This window comes from Hibiscus syriacus, unplaced genomic scaffold (genome assembly GCF_006381635.1).
Source record: "Hibiscus syriacus cultivar Baekdansim isolate YM2019G1 unplaced genomic scaffold, ASM638163v2 tig00004919_pilon, whole genome shotgun sequence".
NCBI classification, from domain to species: Eukaryota; Viridiplantae; Streptophyta; class Magnoliopsida; order Malvales; family Malvaceae; genus Hibiscus; species Hibiscus syriacus.
Window position 1 is genome coordinate 112,961 of NW_024062035.1, and position 20,748 is coordinate 133,708.

General features: G+C 33.0%; 1 protein-coding gene across 1 annotated transcript; it reads left to right on the forward strand.

Annotated features, from left to right (window-relative positions):
- Positions 1–9,899: 9,899 nt before the first annotated feature.
- Positions 9,900–20,278, forward strand: LOC120198868 (calmodulin-binding transcription activator 5-like). Its single transcript, XM_039200114.1, has 13 exons — positions 9,900–9,952; positions 10,073–10,185; positions 10,689–10,814; positions 11,326–11,441; positions 12,244–12,332; positions 12,474–12,519; positions 12,641–12,758; positions 12,883–13,002; positions 13,079–13,137; positions 13,665–14,075; positions 14,201–14,898; positions 18,124–18,670; positions 19,512–20,278. Exons 2-13 carry the CDS (start codon positions 10,122–10,124, stop codon positions 20,076–20,078), a joined length of 2,961 nt encoding a protein of 986 aa, XP_039056045.1. The 5' UTR covers positions 9,900–9,952; positions 10,073–10,121; the 3' UTR covers positions 20,079–20,278.
- Positions 20,279–20,748: the final 470 nt, after the last annotated feature.

The window sequence follows — 20,748 nt, forward strand, 5'->3', positions numbered from 1 at the left end:
CATCTTGTAACTCATAAAAAGAATGTGAATTTAGATTATTTGAGTTAGAAGATACCATTGAATCTTCTTCGATGGACATGAGGCATAGGTTGGCTACTTCATCTTCATCATTGTAGTCATCTTCATCACTCCAAGATGCCACCCAAATCCCTTTTTCTTGGATGATCCATTCTTTTTTAGGAGAGGGCATTCATACTTGACATGCCCCATTCTTTGGCAATTGAAGCACACCGGGGGACCCTTCTTATTGCTTGATTCATGTTTCACTTCCTTGGAAGACATGAATCTGTTGAACTTTTTGAAGAGCTTGGCCATCTCTTCTTATTCATCATCATCTTCATCTATCTCTTCACTTGAATCTTAATATCTCTCATTGGTGAACTTGAAGGCAATGTTTACCTCATTCTTTGTAATACCCCAAAATTTAGATAATGACCAAAATGTAAATTTTGAAAGTTTGATGGGCAAAGTAGAAAATTGGGAAAAGTTTAAGGAATTAAGTGGTGATTTTCCCCAAAAAGAATTTTATTTCATAAATGGATTTATTTAATGACCAAATTATAAATTTGGTAAAGTTTGGTGACCAAAGTATAAACTTTAAAAAGTTTAGGGACCAAAATGTAATTTTGGAAAAATTACAAATTTGTCACGAAAATAAGAAATAAAAATATTATTTTCACTTTTTAAAATGTTGGAAATTAATATTTTATGGTTTAAATTCCATGTTTAATTTAAATTGTTGATTAAAGTGATGAATTGTAATTTTGGAAAATTGCAAGGGAAAATCGGTAAACTAAGATATTTGTTCATCTTTGACTATTATAAGATGATAAGGCTGATATTTCTCTTATTTGGATGGTGATAAGAATAAGTGTCTAGGTACTTTGGTAATTATAAAGTTATATTAAGGGTATATTGGTATTTTCTCAAGTTAATGATTTAAATATGATTTTAAAAGATGATAAGCATGATATAAATCTAAAATATCAAGCTAAATATTCATCTTCTCCAGCACAAGAACGTGAGAAAACTTGAAGGTAAGAAAATATTTTATTTTCAATTTTTGAGCTAATTCCTTTGGAATTGGAGTTATGTCGTGAGATAGAAAAGTGATCTAAGCGAAAAACGTTATCATTTGGTACAAATATTGCTTTCTAATTTTGCTGGATTTCAAAGATCCTAAATCTAAGGGTTTGTGTTCATATAAGGGATCATGAAATTGATGATGAATCTTGATGTTTTAGAGGTTGTAGATTCATTTTCAAATTTGATTGATGGTTATAACAAGTTCAATCTTCCTAGAATTAATTCTTCAAATTCGGCCAAATATAAGTTGGAGAAATTTGTGTTTTGATGAGAGTTAATTAAGGATTTGATTGTAGAGATGTTAAATGTTTGATTTCTTGTGTTTTATGGGTTTTGAAGAGTTAAGCGATTTTAAAGAATTGGTTGTAAGAATTGATGAAGAACCAAAGAATGAAGTTAAAGAAAACAGTTTGGATTTTGAATCTGGCAATAGGTTCGAAAATTCACCAGAAACTATATAAAAATAATTTTGGAGGTTATTTTTATATATTATGTTCATATATTGATCTAGTTCTGTTTAAAATAAACGGGGATCAATTTCAAGGTGTACACAAAGATATGAATTTTTAACGAGGAAATGTCAGAAAATTCGGACAGCAGATTCTGCAAATAGATTGTGATCAACTTTGAAAATTCACCATAAATTGTACAGATTGAATTAGAAGGATTTATTATATGGATAGATCGTATTCGAGTCTAGTTTTCAAAGGAAAAACGTAATTAATTCCAGTGTGTATATCAGTACATAATATTGATTCTTTAAAGGTAGTGCAAGTTGTCAGAATATGGAAATTTTAGAAAGTTTGGTGATTGTAATACAAATTTCGAATTTGTTAGGAGTGTTATTGTAATTATTCCTTTGTGTACTTGGTTGATAATAATTTCAATACTGGAATTTTTGTATTAAAATTCTAAGTGATAAATGGTGAAGGACAATTTTGTGTAAATTGGAAAAGTTGATTCCAATGTTAAAGGATTATTAAGAGATAAGTATTTTGATAGAGATGGTTTCAAATATATTATGGAGTTATTATGGGATATGTTTATGTTAGTACAATACTACATATGTATTTATGAATTGATTTTATAACAGATTGTGGTTGATTTGTATCGAAGCAAATCAAATATAAAAGGGCTTATGGTGGACAATAGTGAGGCTCATAATTTTGAAAGACATAAAGTGTCAAGGTGAGTGCAATACATGCATGAAATTATACATGGATGTTTATACATATAAAGTAAGACTTGCAATAAGTCTACCTTGTTTATATGAGCATGATATTATGTCATATTTTATAAATTGACATGACATTGATATGTCATAGTATGAAATTATAATGCATTGATTATGGAAAATGTAATATTTTACCATGAATGTTTTCGGGTATGAACTGCCCAGTGTTAAATATTGATAATATACTTTGCCATGGATGGATTAAATAAAATAGAATATATGCCCAAGTAAGTCATTGAGGGACAGGGTATAGTGACATGCCATAGTATAGCAGTTGTAGGTTATACACTTCGGTGTATATGGTGGGCACGACCTTATGTGTAATACACTTCGGTGTATATGGTGGGCATGACCTTATGTGTAATACACTTCGATGTATATGGTGGGCATGACCTTATGTGTAGCATTACGGTACAAATATTACTCGAATACCCAGGGTCCTCAAGGTTGTATATTGGGCTATAGGCTATGGTTTATGGTTATGCTTAAAAAATGGTAAGCATACAAATAAGCTTATGAGCTTTTGGAATATGACAAGTATATGGGTAAAATAAGCTTACGAGCTTATGAGATTAAATGGTAAGTATTTTGTATAAAATAAGCTTATGAGCTTATAGAATTTAAATGGTAAGTATTTTGGTAAAATAAGCTTACGAGCTTATGGGATAAATGGTAAAAGATTTTATATTATATTGATCATGGTAAAATATTGGATATATTAGTAAAATGATTTATGAAATTTGATTTTGACATGAAAATCATGCATGAATTGTATTGCATGTTTATTGTTTTATTACCTCACTAAGTATATACTTAGCGTGTGATAATTTTCACACGTAGTAAAAAGCCAATATATAAAGAGTTCGGAATGACATCAAGCATCGAGAGGTATATTTCAATATCAGTAAGATATCCTATGATGGAATTTGAATTAAATAATGGCATGTAAATAATAATATTCAATTGGTTTTGTTGATTAAATTTGTAAATTTTATATGATGAAAGGTTAAATTTTTATGAATTTATATGTATTTTCGGAAGTTACTGTAGCAGGCACTGTAGTGCATGATGCACTATAGCATGCATCGATACACAATTATAATTCGATGGTTTGCATCGGTGCATGTTCACGTTACTGTAGCGCATCGGTACACTATTACGGGTATGTTCATCACTGTTCACGGTACTATCATAAAAAATCTTTTGAATTAAATTTGCTAGAACAAAATATAATTATAGATATGATATTTTTATAATATCAATTACCATTTAAGAAAATAAATTTTAAATCGCTTTTAAATTGGAAATGGTTTAAAAATTCGGATAACATCCATAATATGTATAGGTATAATTATACGGGTTATGAGTGTTATATTCTTCTTCTTGTTTTGCTTTTCTTCATCTTCCTTATCTTCCTTTACCATCAAGTCATGAGTGAGAAGAGAACCAATCAACTCGTCGAGAGTGAGAGACTTTATATCTCTAACTTCGATAATAGCCGTCTTTTTTGATTGCCAAGACTTTGGAAGAGAATATATCATCTTCCTCACAATCTTATCATTAGAGATTACTTCTCCAAATCCCTTTAGACCTTTGACAATTACAGAAAATCTATATGTCATAGCTTTGATGTCTTCATCTGGTTTTATCTTGAAGTTCTCGTAGCTATGGTTGAGAAGACTTATCTTGGTTTCTTACTTCATTGGTTCCTTCATGAGTGACTTGGAGCTTATCTCATATCTCCTTGGCATTGGAGCAAGATGAGACTCTTCCATATTCATCCAAGCCTAATGTACAAAAGAGAATATGTATAGCCTTAGCATTGAGTTGGAACTTTTTCTTATCTCCATCACTCCAATCTTCCATCTCACCGGTGGAATGATCTATCCTTTCATGATTAGTTCCAAGCTTCTAGATCGTTTGCTGAATGAAGAGCTTCATCCTACTTCCAATAGCATATTTACTCCATTGAATTAGGGTGGTTTATTGATCGATTGTGAATCTTCAATGTAATAGGCACGGAGGTTAAAGCCATTTCTTTGTCGGTTGCGTCGGGAATCTGTAGAGCTTCTTCGAGGATCGTCTCAAGGTTGTTAAACCTTCTAGTGAGTCAAACATTGATACCAATTGTTAGGATCGAAGAGGCTCAATTCAAATAATTGAAAAATGTGAAAGGGGTGAATGATAAAAATGTGTTTTGAGAGTAAGGAGAGTAAAAGATAAGATAATGAACACAAGGATTTATAGTGGTTCAACTTCTCAATTAAGTCTACCTCAACTACCTTAGCTCATCACTAAGGATTTTCTAACAAATTCACTAATTTGTTCTTTCTTTTTCAAGGATCAGAGTAACCTTTACAAACTGCCTATCTTTTCAATTAGATAAGATAGAACCAAAACCCCTTTACAAAAGGATAAAATAAGTAAACAAAGAAACCTCTCTAAGGTAGGCGTTTACAAAATTTAGCTCACTAAAACACAAATATTTATAAGAGAATTGGAATAAATAGTGAAAAGTTCTTCTCATGTGTTTGATTTCTTGGATATGTGTTCTAACCCTTCTTCAAGTGTCATCAACTTGTATTTATATGTTGGAATATTATTATGGTCATTTCTAGCCATTAGGAGTGTTGGAGCCGTTGGGGATCAATTTTTGTGCAAAATAAAACTGCCCAGAACAGAGGGTATCGGTACTCCTAAAGGGAGTATCGATACTACCTTTGTTATATTTAAATCAACTAGTCGTTGGGGGGGATGTTATTGATATTATGTCAGTGGTATCGATACTACTATATAGAGTAGTATTGGTACCCCTTTGGGTATCGGTAACATTTTTGCATTCTGGAATTTGAGTATTGCTGGTAGTATCAATACTACCTAGTGAGTATCGATACTTCTCTTACCTTTGGTATCGGTACCATATGAACAATATCGGTATTACTTGTCCAGAAAATTGTTTTGTGCTCAATTCTAATTAAAATGGACTTTGAATTATTTTTGAAAACTTTTAAAACTTTGAACAAATTCAATTCAAGTCCAAAAACATTTTGCCTTAATTGTTATATCAAAATATAGTTCAACAGAAATGTAGGCCTTAACATTATGTAAGAACCCACGATAACTAGCGGCAAAAATAATATCATCTACATATAACAAAAGGGTTATAAACTTGTTTCCCACTACCTTCATATAGATACATCGGTCAACATTTATTTCTACAAAGCCATATAGCAATACAGTGTCAATAAACTTCAAGTACCATTGTTGGGAAGCTTGTTTTAATCCATAGATTGATTTCTTCAACATACATACCAAATTTCTTTTACTTGTGGTTTCAAAACCTTGATGTTGATCCATATATACATCTTCTTCCAAATCTCCATTGAGAAATGACGTTTTAACATTAATTTGGTGAAGCTCAAGATCAAAATGAGCCACCAAAGCCATTACAATCCTTAAAGGGCACTTTCTAGAAACTGGAGAGAAAGTCTCTTTATAGTCAATAACATCTTTCTGAGTGTAGCCTTTGGCAACAAGTCTATCTTTGTACCTAACGACATTGCCCTTAGAGTTTCACTTGTCTTAAAGACCCACTTACAACCGATTTTTTTAGAATTCTTTGCTAATTCTGTCATTTCCTAAACATTATTATCATCCATATATTTCAACTCTTCCTTCATGGACATAAACCATTTGTTAGAATTTTCATCGTTCATGGCTTGGTCAAAAGAGACTGGGTCATTATCAATGCTCAAGTGCATAAACTATATACTCAATTTAAATAACCAATCTTTTCTCTCTAGTAGACCTCCTTAATCCTATTTCTTTTTGAGGTTGCACTTGCTCATTAACTTGAGCATTTCCATCTTATTGAACAATGGCATCCATAACTTGATTTGGAGCATCCATTTGTTGTTGTTTCGTATTCATGCCTTGTGACCATGCTATAATAATAGGAACATCAACTTGAGATGGATCACTTGATGGGTTTTAGTTCATCAATGACTCTCTTATCTCTATATTTGGGCTCTCATACTCCCACGAACTTTGTCATTTTCAATGAAGCAAGTATTCCTAGACTCTACAATCTCGTACTATGGTTAGGACAATAAAATTTATACCCTTTTGACATCTTCGGATATCCAATGAAATAACCACTAATGGTCCTGGAATCCAAATTCTTTTCATGAGGATTATATATCCTTATTTTGGCTTGGATTCCCTACACGTAAAGATATCTTAAACTAGGCTTCCTAGATGTTCACAATTCATAAGATGTCTTAGGAATTACTTTACTAGTACCCTATTCAATTTATGCGACTATCCTCAATGCATACAACCACAATGAACCATGTATAGAACTATCATTCATCATACTTCTCACTTTCCATCAATATGATTACACCTTTCTGCTACACCATTTTGATGTGGCGATCCGATCATTGTATACTACGTAAAAATGCCCTTAGAGTCAAGGAGTTTCTTAAATGAACCTGGAATTTGTCCAACTTCTGATGTCTTTCCATAATATTCACCAACTCTATCAGAACGTATTAACTTAACCTTTCTATTTAACTGCCTTTCAACCTTCGTAATGAATGTCTCAAGGACATCAACTGATGAGTTCTTTCATATAATAAATATATGTAATAGTACCTAGAGTAATCATCAATGAAGGTGATTAAATACCTCTCATCGTCTCAAGATAGTACATTGAAAGAACCATAAATATTTGTTTGTATTAAATCAAGTAATCTATTACTCCTTGTGGTAGTCTGTTTTGATATATGCTTGGTTTGCTTACCCTTAATGCAATCTACAGAAGTATAATTACAATCGATAAAATCAATTGAGACAAAACTCCACTTTTAATTAGCCTCATAATCTTTTCTTTGGATATACGACTAAGTCTTTTATGCCATAAGTCAGCAGAAGATTCTTTGAGTGCATTCCTTTTCATACCAACATCACATTCAACATCAACATTAAACAGGGAAATAACAAAATTAGAATTTAGATTGAAACAATACAAAGTATCTGACAATAAACCAGTATTACAAAGGTTCGTTTCACAATACAATGAAAAACAACCATGTCCAATCCTAAAATAAAATTCTAAAACATTCAACCTAGAAATAGAAACAAGATTTCTTGAGCAATCTGGAACATATAGACACTTCTCTAGATCAAGGCAATAGCTCGTATCTAACACAATTCTATATGTCCATATACCTTCAATTCTAGCCTTCATCTTGTTTCCCATAAATAGAAAGCTTTCACTTTTCGGCATTCGGTGGATATTTAGGTAACCCTGCATAACATTGGAAACATGAGTGGTTGCACCAGTATCAAGCCACCAAGTATTATAAGGTACCTCAATCAGTATATATTATTATTAAGAATAATATTATATATCTTATTTATTAGATATATATTATTTATTATTTATATATTATTTAAATAATATTTAAATTATACCTAAAGGTTCAGGAAACTGAATATTTATTCCACAAGGGCTTATTTGATCCGATCGTACAACATAATCCTTTAAATTTGATCCGATCGTACATAATCCTTTAAAAAGTGTTTTGAGTGAGTTAGTTATACTCCATTGTTTTTTCCTTTGAATCAAAATCAATCATGTATAATCTTAAGTTGCCATGGTGATGGTTATGCTTATGGACTTAAGGGTCGTTTGATTCGTGAAAAAGATCATTACTAAGTGAAATAATCTTTTTTAGAACTGCATTCACACCTTTAATGCACGGAAAAGATTATTATCATAGAATTTTTTTCCCAATAATAACATTTTTTGGTTAAAATGGGGGAATGACATTACCTCCAAATTATTAGTTATTAAACCATTCACACTACTTTGGACAAGAATACCCCTAGACTAATAAATTTTTTTATAGTAATCCTTCTCAATTATTATTTTTTGTACTTTACTCAAAATTATAAACATAATAATAATAATAATCTATGAAGTGTTAAATTTAGTAAAATATTAATAAATTTAATAATTTAAAATTATTTATATTTTTAATATTCAATATATTAATTATTTGTAATTTTATGAGGTGAAAAATAATATCATTGTAAAAGTATAATTATTTAAAATAATATCCAAATTTAAGTTATCAAAAATAGATCTTATACATTAAAAAATAATATTTTTATCCACTCGAGATCATAATATAATTTTTATATTATATTATATTTTATATAAATAAATATGATACTTTTAAAAAATTATTTAAAAATATAAGTTTAATATACTAATTATATATTAAACATAAATTTTTCTCAAAAGTTAGATAATATAACGATTAAAATATTTCTATGAGTTTTCATTCAAATATTTATAATTTAATATTAAACTTTAACTTTTTCTAAAAACATATATCACAAAGATGATTTGGTAAAATATGCATTCAAGTAATTTTAATTTCTCTAACCAAACAATGTAATTTTACATTCATACTAAACAAACCAATCTTATAGTATGCAAAATAATTCCAATGTATTATAAAATCAAATAGGATAAAGTCATATGATGATTATAACATGACTTGATTTTACAGAGTAATTTTTTTCTAAAATATTAATTTATAACTTAAAAAAATAAACTTAAATAATCGGTAGTGACCAGTGTCGTCGTTGGCCTTAGGCAGGAGGGACACCTGTCCAAGGTCTACAATTAAAAAATTATAATTAAAATTAATTATTTTTTATAATTGCATGTTTAGTTATATTTTTTTGGTATAATGTTAAAAATGCTCCTAAAATTCAACTAAATAATCACTTTGATCTATATTTTTTTAGAGTAATTTAGCCTCTATTGTATCATTTTGAGGCAAAATAGTCCCTTTGAAGATGAAAATTATTTGTTAACAAACGATTAACGTTCTAAAATAAAAACTTTTTAACCTTAAAATGAATATCGAGGGACAAAATATTCTAAAAAAATAAGGGATAAAATGATTGTTCAATCCAACATTAGATACCTTTTCCCCCTAAAATAAAATGTTACAGCCAAAACGCTAAAAAATCAAAATGATTATTTTGATAAACGTTGAGGGTCAATTTTAACATTATGCATATTTATTATTAGAGGTTAATATTTTAAATTTACCCTAAAGTCACAAAAATCTCATAAACGGGTATAATAGAGATGAACAATAATTTTATGTTATAAACACGTACATAATTATATATCATGATCAATTTATAAAATTTTAAGATAATAAAAATAAATTGTTAATAAAAATATTTAAATTATATAAAAAAATTAAATATTTAAGGGACGATTGCCTAGCGAGGCCCTTTTGTCTATCTTCGTTGGGTATATTATTATATTTAATTAAAAAATAATATATTTAATGGGAAAAAAGTCTTAAAAAAAATACTGTATTTTGAACATATAAAAAAAACAAAAAAATAGTCAAAAAGAAAGAACAAACCTAATCAGTGTAAAGACTAAAGGCCCAAATGCTTCCAAAGTTTTTCACAGCAAAGTAATGGAAAAAGTTTTTGCCTGTAGTCTTATAATATTCTGATCACCTTGCTTTCTTCGTCTTCATTTTCGTCAGACTTTCTTCTTCAAAGCTCCGAAAACAGCCATCGGTTTAGGTTTTTTCTTCTTCTTCTTCTTATTTTTTAATTTATTGATCCTTTTTACCATATTCTCTTTCGGTAATCTCGTTATCACACGCGTTTAACTTTTCGATATTAATTTTTTTTATCTTTCAGTGTGGAAAAAACTTCCTACGGTTTCTCTTCTCGGAGTTTGATTCCGGAGATGGACGGCGGCAGTTCGAGCCCACTCGTCGGCTCCGAGATTCACGGTTTCCATTCATTGGCAGGTATTGTACTTGTATGAAGTATTTTATATCGTACTTTTTTTTTGTTTTAAATTTTTTTTATGATTAAAGTTGTCAATTTGATAGACATGCTATTACTTATGAGCAGAATATGTTCAATCAATTTTATTTTTAAAAAATAGAGCTAAACTATCATTTATATTTAAAGCTATGATAATAAGGTTATCCATTTCAAACAGTGTTTAGTGATTATAAATCTAGTATTGAAATTTGTTTATTAATTTTGTTATGCAATATGTGCTAAACTTGTTTGATCACTCACTTATTAATTAGCTTTTGGTTTTACTTTTAACAATTGGCTATTTGTTTCAAAAACAAATTCAGATGAGCAATAATTTCATAATCATTCTAAGAAGTTACTTTAAACTTCATGTACTGTTAAATTTTGTTCTAATAATTGGTTAGATCATGCTTCATGTCATAGTTAAGCGTATGCCATTGTTTTGTTAATTTTAGTTTCTACTGTCTTTTTGTTTGGTGAACAGATTTGGATGTTCAAAATATGATGGAAGAGGCCAAGTCTAGATGGCTGCGTCCAAATGAAATTCATGCTATACTTTGCAACCACAAATATCTCCCAATCTATGTGAAGCCAGTGAAGCTGCCCAAAAGTAACTTCTCATAATAATTAGTTACCCATTTTTATTTTTTCTCGATTTCCATGAAGCAACAATCTAATCCATGTTATAATTGCTATAAGGTCTACTTAAAGAAATAAATGACCTAGCTTTATAACTTTTTAAGTTCATGCTGCCAGTTATTTTAGTTTCTGTGAAGTTAGGCATTGTGTTATTGATCTTTTTGCTATTTGTCTTTTGTTACTATTCATTTTAGCAAAAAGGCACAGAGTGAAAACCAAAAAGTGTCGACCAAACATAGGCTAATTTGTTTAATCTGATGCAGTATTACTAGGTCACCAAAAGTCAGCATGTTTCAAGAGAATGTTCAGTTGCATTACTTATGGCTTCAGGAAATTATTATTGTTATTGTTATATTTGGTTATAGACTTTAGGAAATTACCTCCTTTTTTTTTTTGAGCGATACCTTCTGTGTAACTTCTAAAGTACTAAACTAGGAAAAGGTGTACTTATATAATAACTAATTTTATTCTTGATGTTGTAGGTGGTACTATTGTATTTTTTGACCGAAAGATGCTTCGAAACTTCCGAAAAGATGGCCATAACTGGAAAAAGAAAAAAGACGGGAAGACTGTTAAAGAAGCGCACGAACACTTAAAAGTGAGATTTTGTTGTACTAAAAGGCGCTTTAAATGGTGCAATTTGTTAGTTAGCAAAGTGAATAACAGCATTCCTCTGGATATTGAGATTCAAATTTTCAGTTTTTGTAATTGTCCTTTTTTCTTTACTTGTATAGCATGTTTATAAATATACATAACATGATGTGGGAAAGATTGTAAGATTATGCAAATTTCATACGCTGCAAACATGCTGCAGCGTTATCTTTGAGCAGTAAAGATTAGGGATAAAGCAACTTTTAGTCCTCGAAATTTGCTTAGTCCACATTAGTCCTTGGACTTCACAACTTTTTCCATTTTACTTTGATGATGTGGCACTTTGATATTCTACCACATCATCTAAAGGATTAAAAATGGGTGAAAAATCCAAGTTCAAGGACTAAAATTTGTTTTATCCCTAATGATTATTCTATGTTTTACTCTGTTCTATCAGCAATTTCTCTTCATGGTTTGAAAGATTAGTTTCACTGTATGGAACCCTCTCGTTGGCACATCTATTTCTTTGCTTGCATCTTTTTCTTTTCAAATTCAATCTCCTCACAGTAAATTTATTTATTTTTATAAGAAAAGGGCCTCATTAAAAACCCCCTTCATAACCATCAAGTTCCAAAAAACTCAATAGTCATTGGAAGGAGGAAAAGAGTGCCCAAAATTTTCTGTGTATTGTCACAGTAAATTTATGAAATCCATTTTATCACCTTGATTCTGGGAATTTATGCTATTTGTTCTTTAACTGGCTAAAATGTAATTATTTTGAGAAAATTGTATTTCATTTTACATTTCAGGTTGGCAATGAAGAAAGGATTCATGTATATTATGCACATGGACTAGAAAACCCTACCTTTGTTCGTAGGTGTTACTGGCTGCTTGACAAGTATGTAACTTAGATGTATAACTTTACCTTGCCTATATTTCCCCCACATTGTTTGATTTGAAAATTCTCCTCTCTATCTTTCAGTGTATCTTAGTAGACTGATCATGAGTAGTCTGACCATATATTATAATATTTTTTCAGGTCTCTAGAGCACATAGTTCTTGTTCACTATCGTGAAACACAAGAGGTCGGTGTTAAAATAATAAAAACTGAAGAGTTGGAAGGACTGTCTCGTAACAAAAGAATTCTTTTACTTTTTTGTATGCCTTAGAAGCAGTTATTTACTGATCTTTGTTGCTTTGGTACAGTCACAGGGTTCTCCGGCAACACCTGGGAATTCAAATTCCAGTTCATTAACTGACCAGTCTACTCCTTTGAATATTGTGGAAGAGTTTGATTCTGGAGTAGGTAATGTGTATTATGAAGGTGAGAAAGGACCTCTTTGTGATATTGATGTTAAATTATTCCAACAATTTGTCAGCTTAACCTTGCTATCGTGCTTTTCTCTATGCATAAATACATCATGTTCTTGTTGATTGCAATCCAACAGAACCTAATAATAGTGTTGATGTCAAAAATCATGAAAGGAGGCTTCACGAGATTAATACACTTGAATGGGATGAGCTTCTGATAACAAATGATAGTAATGACTCAGCTGCATCTAAAAGAGGTAACAAATTGTTTTCTTGTATAAACAATACCCTTATTTAATTTCTAAATTATTAACTTATTTACTTTGATTGCAGAAAAGAATTCTTACTTTGAGCAATTGAATCAAACAGCAGGAAATGGCTTCTCAAATGATGTAAGCAGAACAGCTTCATGGCTCTTAAATCCTTAGATTTCTATATCCTTCTTAAAGTACAGATAATGTTCTTTGAAAATATATTTTATTAGTTCTCTTTCATCTTAATGAAAACTTGTTTGAAATAACTTTGTAGGCAAATAGATTTGATTGTTAGATTTTATCTTATCTTAGTATATAAGATTTTGTGCTGTTATTGCCTAAAGATTTTCTTGCATGTTGTGCGGAAGTTGGGAAGTGGACATATAGACTCCTGAACTAATTTTTAAGAGTTCCTTGACGTTTATGATTTATGCTGCACTTCTCTAGACATATATTTTCTCTTCCCAACAATATATATGGGTTTTACATGTGCGGAAACATCTCCTAGGGTGTCTTAATATTCTTTTCTGATTTTTGTGTGTTTAACCACTTTTTAGATTGACTTGTTCGCCATTTTTATATTATGAAGATCACTTGATCGTTCTCCTTTTTATTTTTGTATTTGGCTGCACTAATGGTTGATGACCAATGCTTCATTTTTGCAGGGTAACAATGCATACTTCAACACTCGAGGCCATAATTTATCAACAGATATTTCCATGCTTGTTAATTTAGTTGAGCCAAGTGCTCAGAGTAACAATGCTTACCTCAACCCTCTAGTGAATGTTTGTAATCCGATATCCAGTAGCCAATTAAATCCTAATGAGCTGAGGAAAGACACTATTGCCATAGGGACTGGTGAATCATTGGACCTTTTGATCGATGATGGTTTACGAAGTCAGGACAGTTTCGGAAAGTGGATTAACTACTCTATGACTGAGTCTCCAGTTTCTGTAGGCGAGACTCTGCAAGAATCATCAGTTTCATCTGTTCAAGATTCCTTCACCTGCCCCGAGCAGATATTTAGCATATCTGAAGTCTCACATGCATGGGCCTATTCAACTGAAAAGACAAAGGTGTTTCCTTAAAATGTTTTCTCCCTCTCTCTGGATTTTTAGAAATACCCCCTACCTTATCAGCATGAGATTAATGCTAGAAAAGTATCCATTTGAATAACAATTGTTTATATATTAATTTGCAGATTTTAGTCACTGGAGTCTTTCATCAAGCTTATCAACATCTTGCTAAGTCCAATTTCTTTTGTGTATGTGGTGACATATGCTACCCAGCAGAAAGTATCCAAGTTGGGGTTTATCGTTGTGTGTTATCACAACATTCCCCAGGACTAGTGAACCTGTATATGAGTCTTGATGGCCATAAACCCACCAGCCAAGTTCTTAGTTTCGAGTATCGTGCTCCTTTATTACCTGACCCATTAGTTCCTGCAAAAGATGAATCCATATGGGAGGAATTCCGGTTGCAGATGAGGCTTGCTTATTTGCTCTTCTCTACTTCCAAGAATCTTAATATTTTATCGGGTAAAGTTTCACCGAATACCTTGAAGGAGGCTAAGAGTTTTGCCCAGAAGACTAGCAGCATATCCAATAGTTGGGCATATTTGCTCAAGTCAATTGAAGAAAATCGAGCTTCGTTTACACAAGCAAAAGATGGTTTGTTTGAAATTACTTTAAAGAACCGACTCAGGGACTGGCTGTTGGAAAGAATAATTGAAGGCTGTAAAACAACCGAGTTTGATACTGAAGGTCTAGGAGTGCTTCATTTATGTGCCATTCTTGGTTATACTTGGGCTATATATCTGTTTTCATGTTCTGGCTTATCACTGGATTTTCGCGATAAACATGGATGGACAGCTCTTCATTGGGCAGCATACTATGGGAGGTAAGTTCTTTTTGCGTGATTCTTATTTTTTTTTATAGGAATTGTAGGCCTCATTAAAAACCCCCTTCTTGAATAAGGAACTTATAATGAGTTCCTTCATCAGAGGAAGGAGGAAAAGAGTGCCTTAAACTCCATTAATGAAAATACATAAGATTACAACAAGAAGATAAGCCCCTTACAACAATTTGAAAATCCCAACATAAAATACCCCTAAGACACACTGGAATTAGCCAATGGCGGATTTAGCCAACCCATCAGTCTCAATATTTGCTGTCCGAGCAACCCATCTAATAACACCCTCAACTTCTTTTAGCTTAATTGTTATGTTCCTTACAAGAATGACAAAAATCTGAGGGCAGAAAGTTCCATTCTTAACCCAATCCACTGCCAATTTGCAGTCTGATTCTAACAACAAACGACCATTAATACCTCCTTTCACTGAATCAAAGAAAATTAAGCCCTTCTGAATAGCCCTTAGCTCCATCATAATAGGTGGACCTGGACCCGTGGCCTCCTTAAAAGATCCTAGAATAAGACCTTCCTCATCTCTTAGAATACCCGCAACTCCACTGCTGTTCCAATCAGAATTTGTAGCTGCATCCACATTCAATTTTACAAAGCCCTTAGGAGGGGGGACCAAGGAATTGTAGTAACAATCGATTTGTTGAGAGGAAAGCATGAATCCCCAAGAGAAGGGTCCCCGATTAGAGAATCCATTGAAATTACAGAATCTGCAAACTTAGCTGAGAACCAAGATGCAAGCCGTACTCTTGCTAGGAAAAATAGATTAAGATGGTCAAACTTCCCTCTATCAAAAACAATATCATTTCTTACTTTCCAAACAGTCCAAATAACAACGGCAGGAATGAACTTCCAAATAGCAGACCTAGGATTTAGATCTTCCCAAGCTTGAAGAAACTTCTGCGCATTTGTATGAAAAACCACAGAAAGACTCCAATACTGCACAAATTTGTTCCAAAGTGACCACACAACTGAACACGAGAAAAATAAATGAGAAGAAGATTCAACCTCCAAATTACATAGAGGACAAGAAAGATCTGTTATACCCGTAACCCCTCTCTTAACCAGTTCAGACCTCACTGGCAGTTTTTGAAGAACTACCTGCCACATGAATACCTCGACTCTTGGTGGCACCAGACCTTTCCACACAAATTTCTTCCAAATATAATCCTCCTTCTGAGCCAAAGAACAAGTCTTCACACATGAATTAGCAGAATAGACACCAGTTCCGTTTCCTTTCCAAATCAGACCATCGATTGCCTCTTTAGACAGACAAAAATTAGAAATGATAGCCATCAGGTTAGCCCACTGTTCAAATTCCCAATCGGCTAAGCTTCTCCTCAACTGAATATTCCAGATCCATCCCAAAGAACTGAACTCGCCAAATTCAATCAGTTTTCCAAACTGGTTTGTAGAGATTGCGAACAGCCTCAGAAAAGAAACCTTAAGAGGGCAGTCCATTGCCCATTTGTCCTGCCAAAACTGAATAAATTGACCATTCCCAACTCCTAGTCTGAACATGCTGCGGAAATAGCAACCAAAAGAGTCTTCTTTAAAATAAGAATTCACCACCGAGCTCCAAATCCAAGAAGCTTGAGCTGGGATTTTGCTATTGAACAATAAAGAAAAAGGATCAATATTGTATTTTGAACAGATCATTCTCCTCCAAACAACATCCTTGTCATTAGCAAATCTCCAAGACCATTTCCCCAATAGTGCTCTGTTCATATTGCTAATATTTAACACTCCTAAACCACCAGCCTCCTTTGGCTTGCACACGTTAAGCCAACTAACCCAATGAATCTTATTTTTCTCCGCTCCACCTCCCCATAAGAACTTAGACATGATTGAGTTGAGTTTAGAAGTTACTGATGATGGAATTTTGAATATAGACAAGTAGTAAGTAGGAAGAGAACAGAGAACCGATTTAATCAAAACTAATCTCCCTGCCAAGGAAAGGGTGGCAGCTTTCCAACCTGCTAGTTTGTTGTTAAATTTTGAAACAACCGGATCCCAAAGAGAGGTTGAATTCCGTGTTGCACCAAGCGGCAGACCTAGATACTCAGAAGGAAATTTCCCCACTGCACAGCCAATAGACGACGCCCACTCCTCCACCTCCTCTGTAGTCGTATTAACACCAAATAACTTGCTTTTCTTAAGATTCAACTGCAGACCAGACATAACTTCAAACACTCTTAAAACCCTTTTAACATTTGAAATCTCCATTTTCGAAGCCCCACAGAAAATAATTAGGTCGTCTGCAAATTGCAGATGAGATAAGTTGAAAGCAGTCTCATTCCTCCCAATATGCAGACCAGAAAACAATCCATCAGAGACAACCTTTAAGAGCAAGACATTTAGGAGTTCCCCAACTAAGTTAAAAAGCAAGGGCGAAAGAGAACAGCCCTGGCGGAGACCCCTTGCCATAGGAAATTCCTGAGAAGGTACCCCATTTATCAAAACTGAAATAGAAGCAGTAGTAACACATTGTTTTATCCAACTTCTCCATTTAGAACCGAAACCCATTTTCTCCATAACCTTAAAAAGAATAGACCAATCCACAGTGTCGTATGCCCTTCTAAAATCCACTTTAAACACACATCCTTTGAGTCCCTATTTCCTCCAAAAATCAATCCCCTCATTGGCTATAAGAGAACAATCCAGAATTTGACGACCTGGAATGAAAGCAAACTGCATAGGGCTCATTACATCAGAAATGCAATTCCTTAATCTCCTCGAAAGACATTTTGAGAGGATCTTGTACAAACCTCCTACAAGGCTTATAGGTCTATAGTCATCTAATCCACCAATATTGGCCACCTTGGGGATAAGAGTAATGAAAGTATGATTTACTCCATGTTCCCAATCTTTCCCTAAATAAAAGTTATGAAAGAATTTCAGAATATCAACCTTAAGAACAACCCAAAATTTCTTGAAGAAGCCCATATTAAAACCATCCGGGCCGGGAGCTTTGATGCTATCACATGATTGTAGAGTCTCCCATATTTCTTCCTCCGTGAATTCTTTTTCCAGAATATTACTTTGCTCCACTGAAATTTTTGAAAAATTCATCTTCATATCTTCTACTTCCAAAGTAGAACTAGAGTTGTAAATTCCAAAAAAATTGAACTTTGGTCTTTAATATAGTTGTCAATCTTGAATCAGTTTCGATTTGTATCTCACTTCTGAAAATCCTCGATGCAGGGAAAAAATGGTTGCTGTTCTTTTATCTGCTGGTGCAAAGCCAAATTTGGTGACAGACCCCACCACCCAAAATCCAAATGGTTGCACGGCTGCTGATCTAGCATCTTCAAAGGGTTACGATGGTCTAGCTGCTTATCTTTCTGAAGAGGCTCTAGTAGCGCAGTTCAATGATATGGCTGTAGCTGGGAATGCTAGTGGCTCTCTTCAAACCAGTAGAACAGAAGCAACAAACACCAATAACCTTAATGAAGATGAACTGTATTTGAAGGAAAGTTTAGCAGCTTACAGGACTGCTGCTGATGCAGCTGCACGCATACAGAATGCATTCAGGACACACTCCTTGAAAATCAGAACTAAAATAATCGAGTCTTCCACCCCAGAGGATGAAGCACGGATTATCATTGCAGCTATGAAGATTCAACATGCCTATCGCAACTATGAGGCCAAAAGACAGATGGCTGCGGCTGCCCGGATCCAATATAGATTCCGTACTTGGAAAATGCGTAGAGAGTTCCTTAATATGCGTCGCCATGCTGTCAGAATCCAAGTAAATATCCTTTCTTTTCTTCTTACTATTCTATTGGTATGAGTATTGCATTATACATATATAGGGGTGTAAACGAGCCGAGTAGAGCTCAAGTTACTCGACTCGAAAACTCTGAAATGGAGCTCGACTCGACTCGAAAACTCGCGAGCTTAAAATTTTTAAGCTCGACTTGAACTCGAAATCCTAAACTGAAGCTCGTGAGCAGCTCGAAAAGGCTCGAAATGAAAAAAAAATTCTTAAACTTAACAAGATTGAATCCTCAAACTCGAACCTGAACATTAAATATATGAAAATCTTATTGTATTTTTTAAAAAAATTCAACACATAAATGTTAATATTATTAATAGTTTATTTTTAAAAAAATCTTTATATATTATATTTTCGAGCTGCTTACGAGCTTTTCGAGTCGAGTATCAAGTAGCTCATTTCGGCTCGTTAAGTATTCGAGTCGAGTACGTTCGATCCGAGTATTTAACGAGCCTTGACTGAGTCGATCTCGAGTAGCTCGCGATCTGTCTCGTCTCATTTACAGCCCTATACATATATATGTCAAAATTAAATTTATTTGTTTCCTTCACTTTGGGACTGTAAAATGTAAGTAGGATGATTTCTCTTTAATTGGTCCAATTTTATGATATAATACCCTTTTTTTAAATCAAAATTAATCTTTCATTTGGATATACGGTTTTTTCCTACAGACATTTTTTATAGTGTAAGATTATTTTCTGCGATTCCATCTTTTCGATGGTTTATTATGAAAAAAAAATTATTTTCTCATTGTTCGTGGCTGAGGAAGTGAGGATTGCTCAGAATAGAGACATTGCTTGGAAATTTAATGCAGGCAGCTTTCCGAGGCCTACTAACAAGGAAGCAGTACCGTAAGATTGTCTGGTCGGTTGGTGTGCTTGAGAAAGCAGTTCTGCGATGGCGATTAAAAAGAAAAGGTTTGCGTGGACTGCAAATTAACCCAGTTGATGCAGTTCCAGAGCAAAGTACGGAAAGTGACACGGAAGAGGATTTCTTCAGAACCAGCCGAAAACAAGCCGAACAACGTGTTGAGAAAGCTGTTGTACGTGTTCAAGCTATGTTCCGGTCAAAGAAAGCACAACAAGACTACCGGAAAATGAAGTTGGCTAGTGAATTATCCGAAATCCAGCAGAGGTTGATTCGATTTTGTTCATCAGTTTACCTGGAAAATCCTGTTTTGGCAGTTGGAATATCAAAGCCTCCTCAACCCTTCTTCCTGCAAGGATGCTTGAAAGAACATCAAGATTCAGGAACAATCACATCAAAGCGAAGCATAGCTCTAGGTAGCCGAGTTTGTATATGCAACAACCAACGTCAACCAATAACCTTCGATTTGAGGTTAGCTACTACGGATCTGGAAGCATTTTTGTTCGAGTTATGATCGGATGTTTAGTTAGTAGTTGAAAAGCTTGGTTTAGAGTAATGGTCCATGCTTATACTCACCGATATTAGGGTTGATGTAGGTGCCAGGTTGCTTGTATATCAGTTCAAAAATATCAAGAAATAAACTTTATGAACAGCTAATTCTTTAAGCGATGCTGGTTGGTTGGGTTATATATATTTCAAAGGCTAGCCCAAAAAGCTGAATAGATCTGTCCTAGGTTTGTCTAGGTTGGATTTCGGATAAATTCTCTATTATCATCTAATGATTAGTTTTCTTTTTTTTTTCCAAAAAAAATATTTAAGGTTTAATTGAAAAATAGGTATTTAAGTTTATATTTATATTAAGTTTCATATATTATTATTAAATTTTGCATATATATAGATATTTTTCGGGTGAATTTAACGAGTCAAACACTGCTCAATTAACAATCGACTTGTTTGATGAGCATCCCCAATAAGAAGCTTAACATTACCAAAATGGTATCATATTATCAGTTCGGTTCAATATAATATTTTTTAACAATATAATTATGAAATAATATTACCTATAATAATCTTAAATTATAAAGTTTTTAAATGCATAATAACAAACACGACTTATTTAATCATTTTACTGTTTTACCCCTTAAAAGGACAAACATTCGAAATGGAAATAATCCGCGAAACAA

Bases quoted from the DNA above. Each gene is read 5' to 3' on its own strand.
- LOC120198868 (XM_039200114.1), top strand. From the start codon at position 10,122: ATGGACGGCGGCAGTTCGAGCCCACTCGTCGGCTCCGAGATTCACGGT. The intron at 13,138-13,664 runs GTAAGCAGAACA...TCATTTTTGCAG, and splicing joins GAAATGGCTTCTCAAATGAT to GGTAACAATGCATACTTCAA. The intron at 14,076-14,200 runs GTGTTTCCTTAA...ATTAATTTGCAG, and splicing joins ATTCAACTGAAAAGACAAAG to ATTTTAGTCACTGGAGTCTT.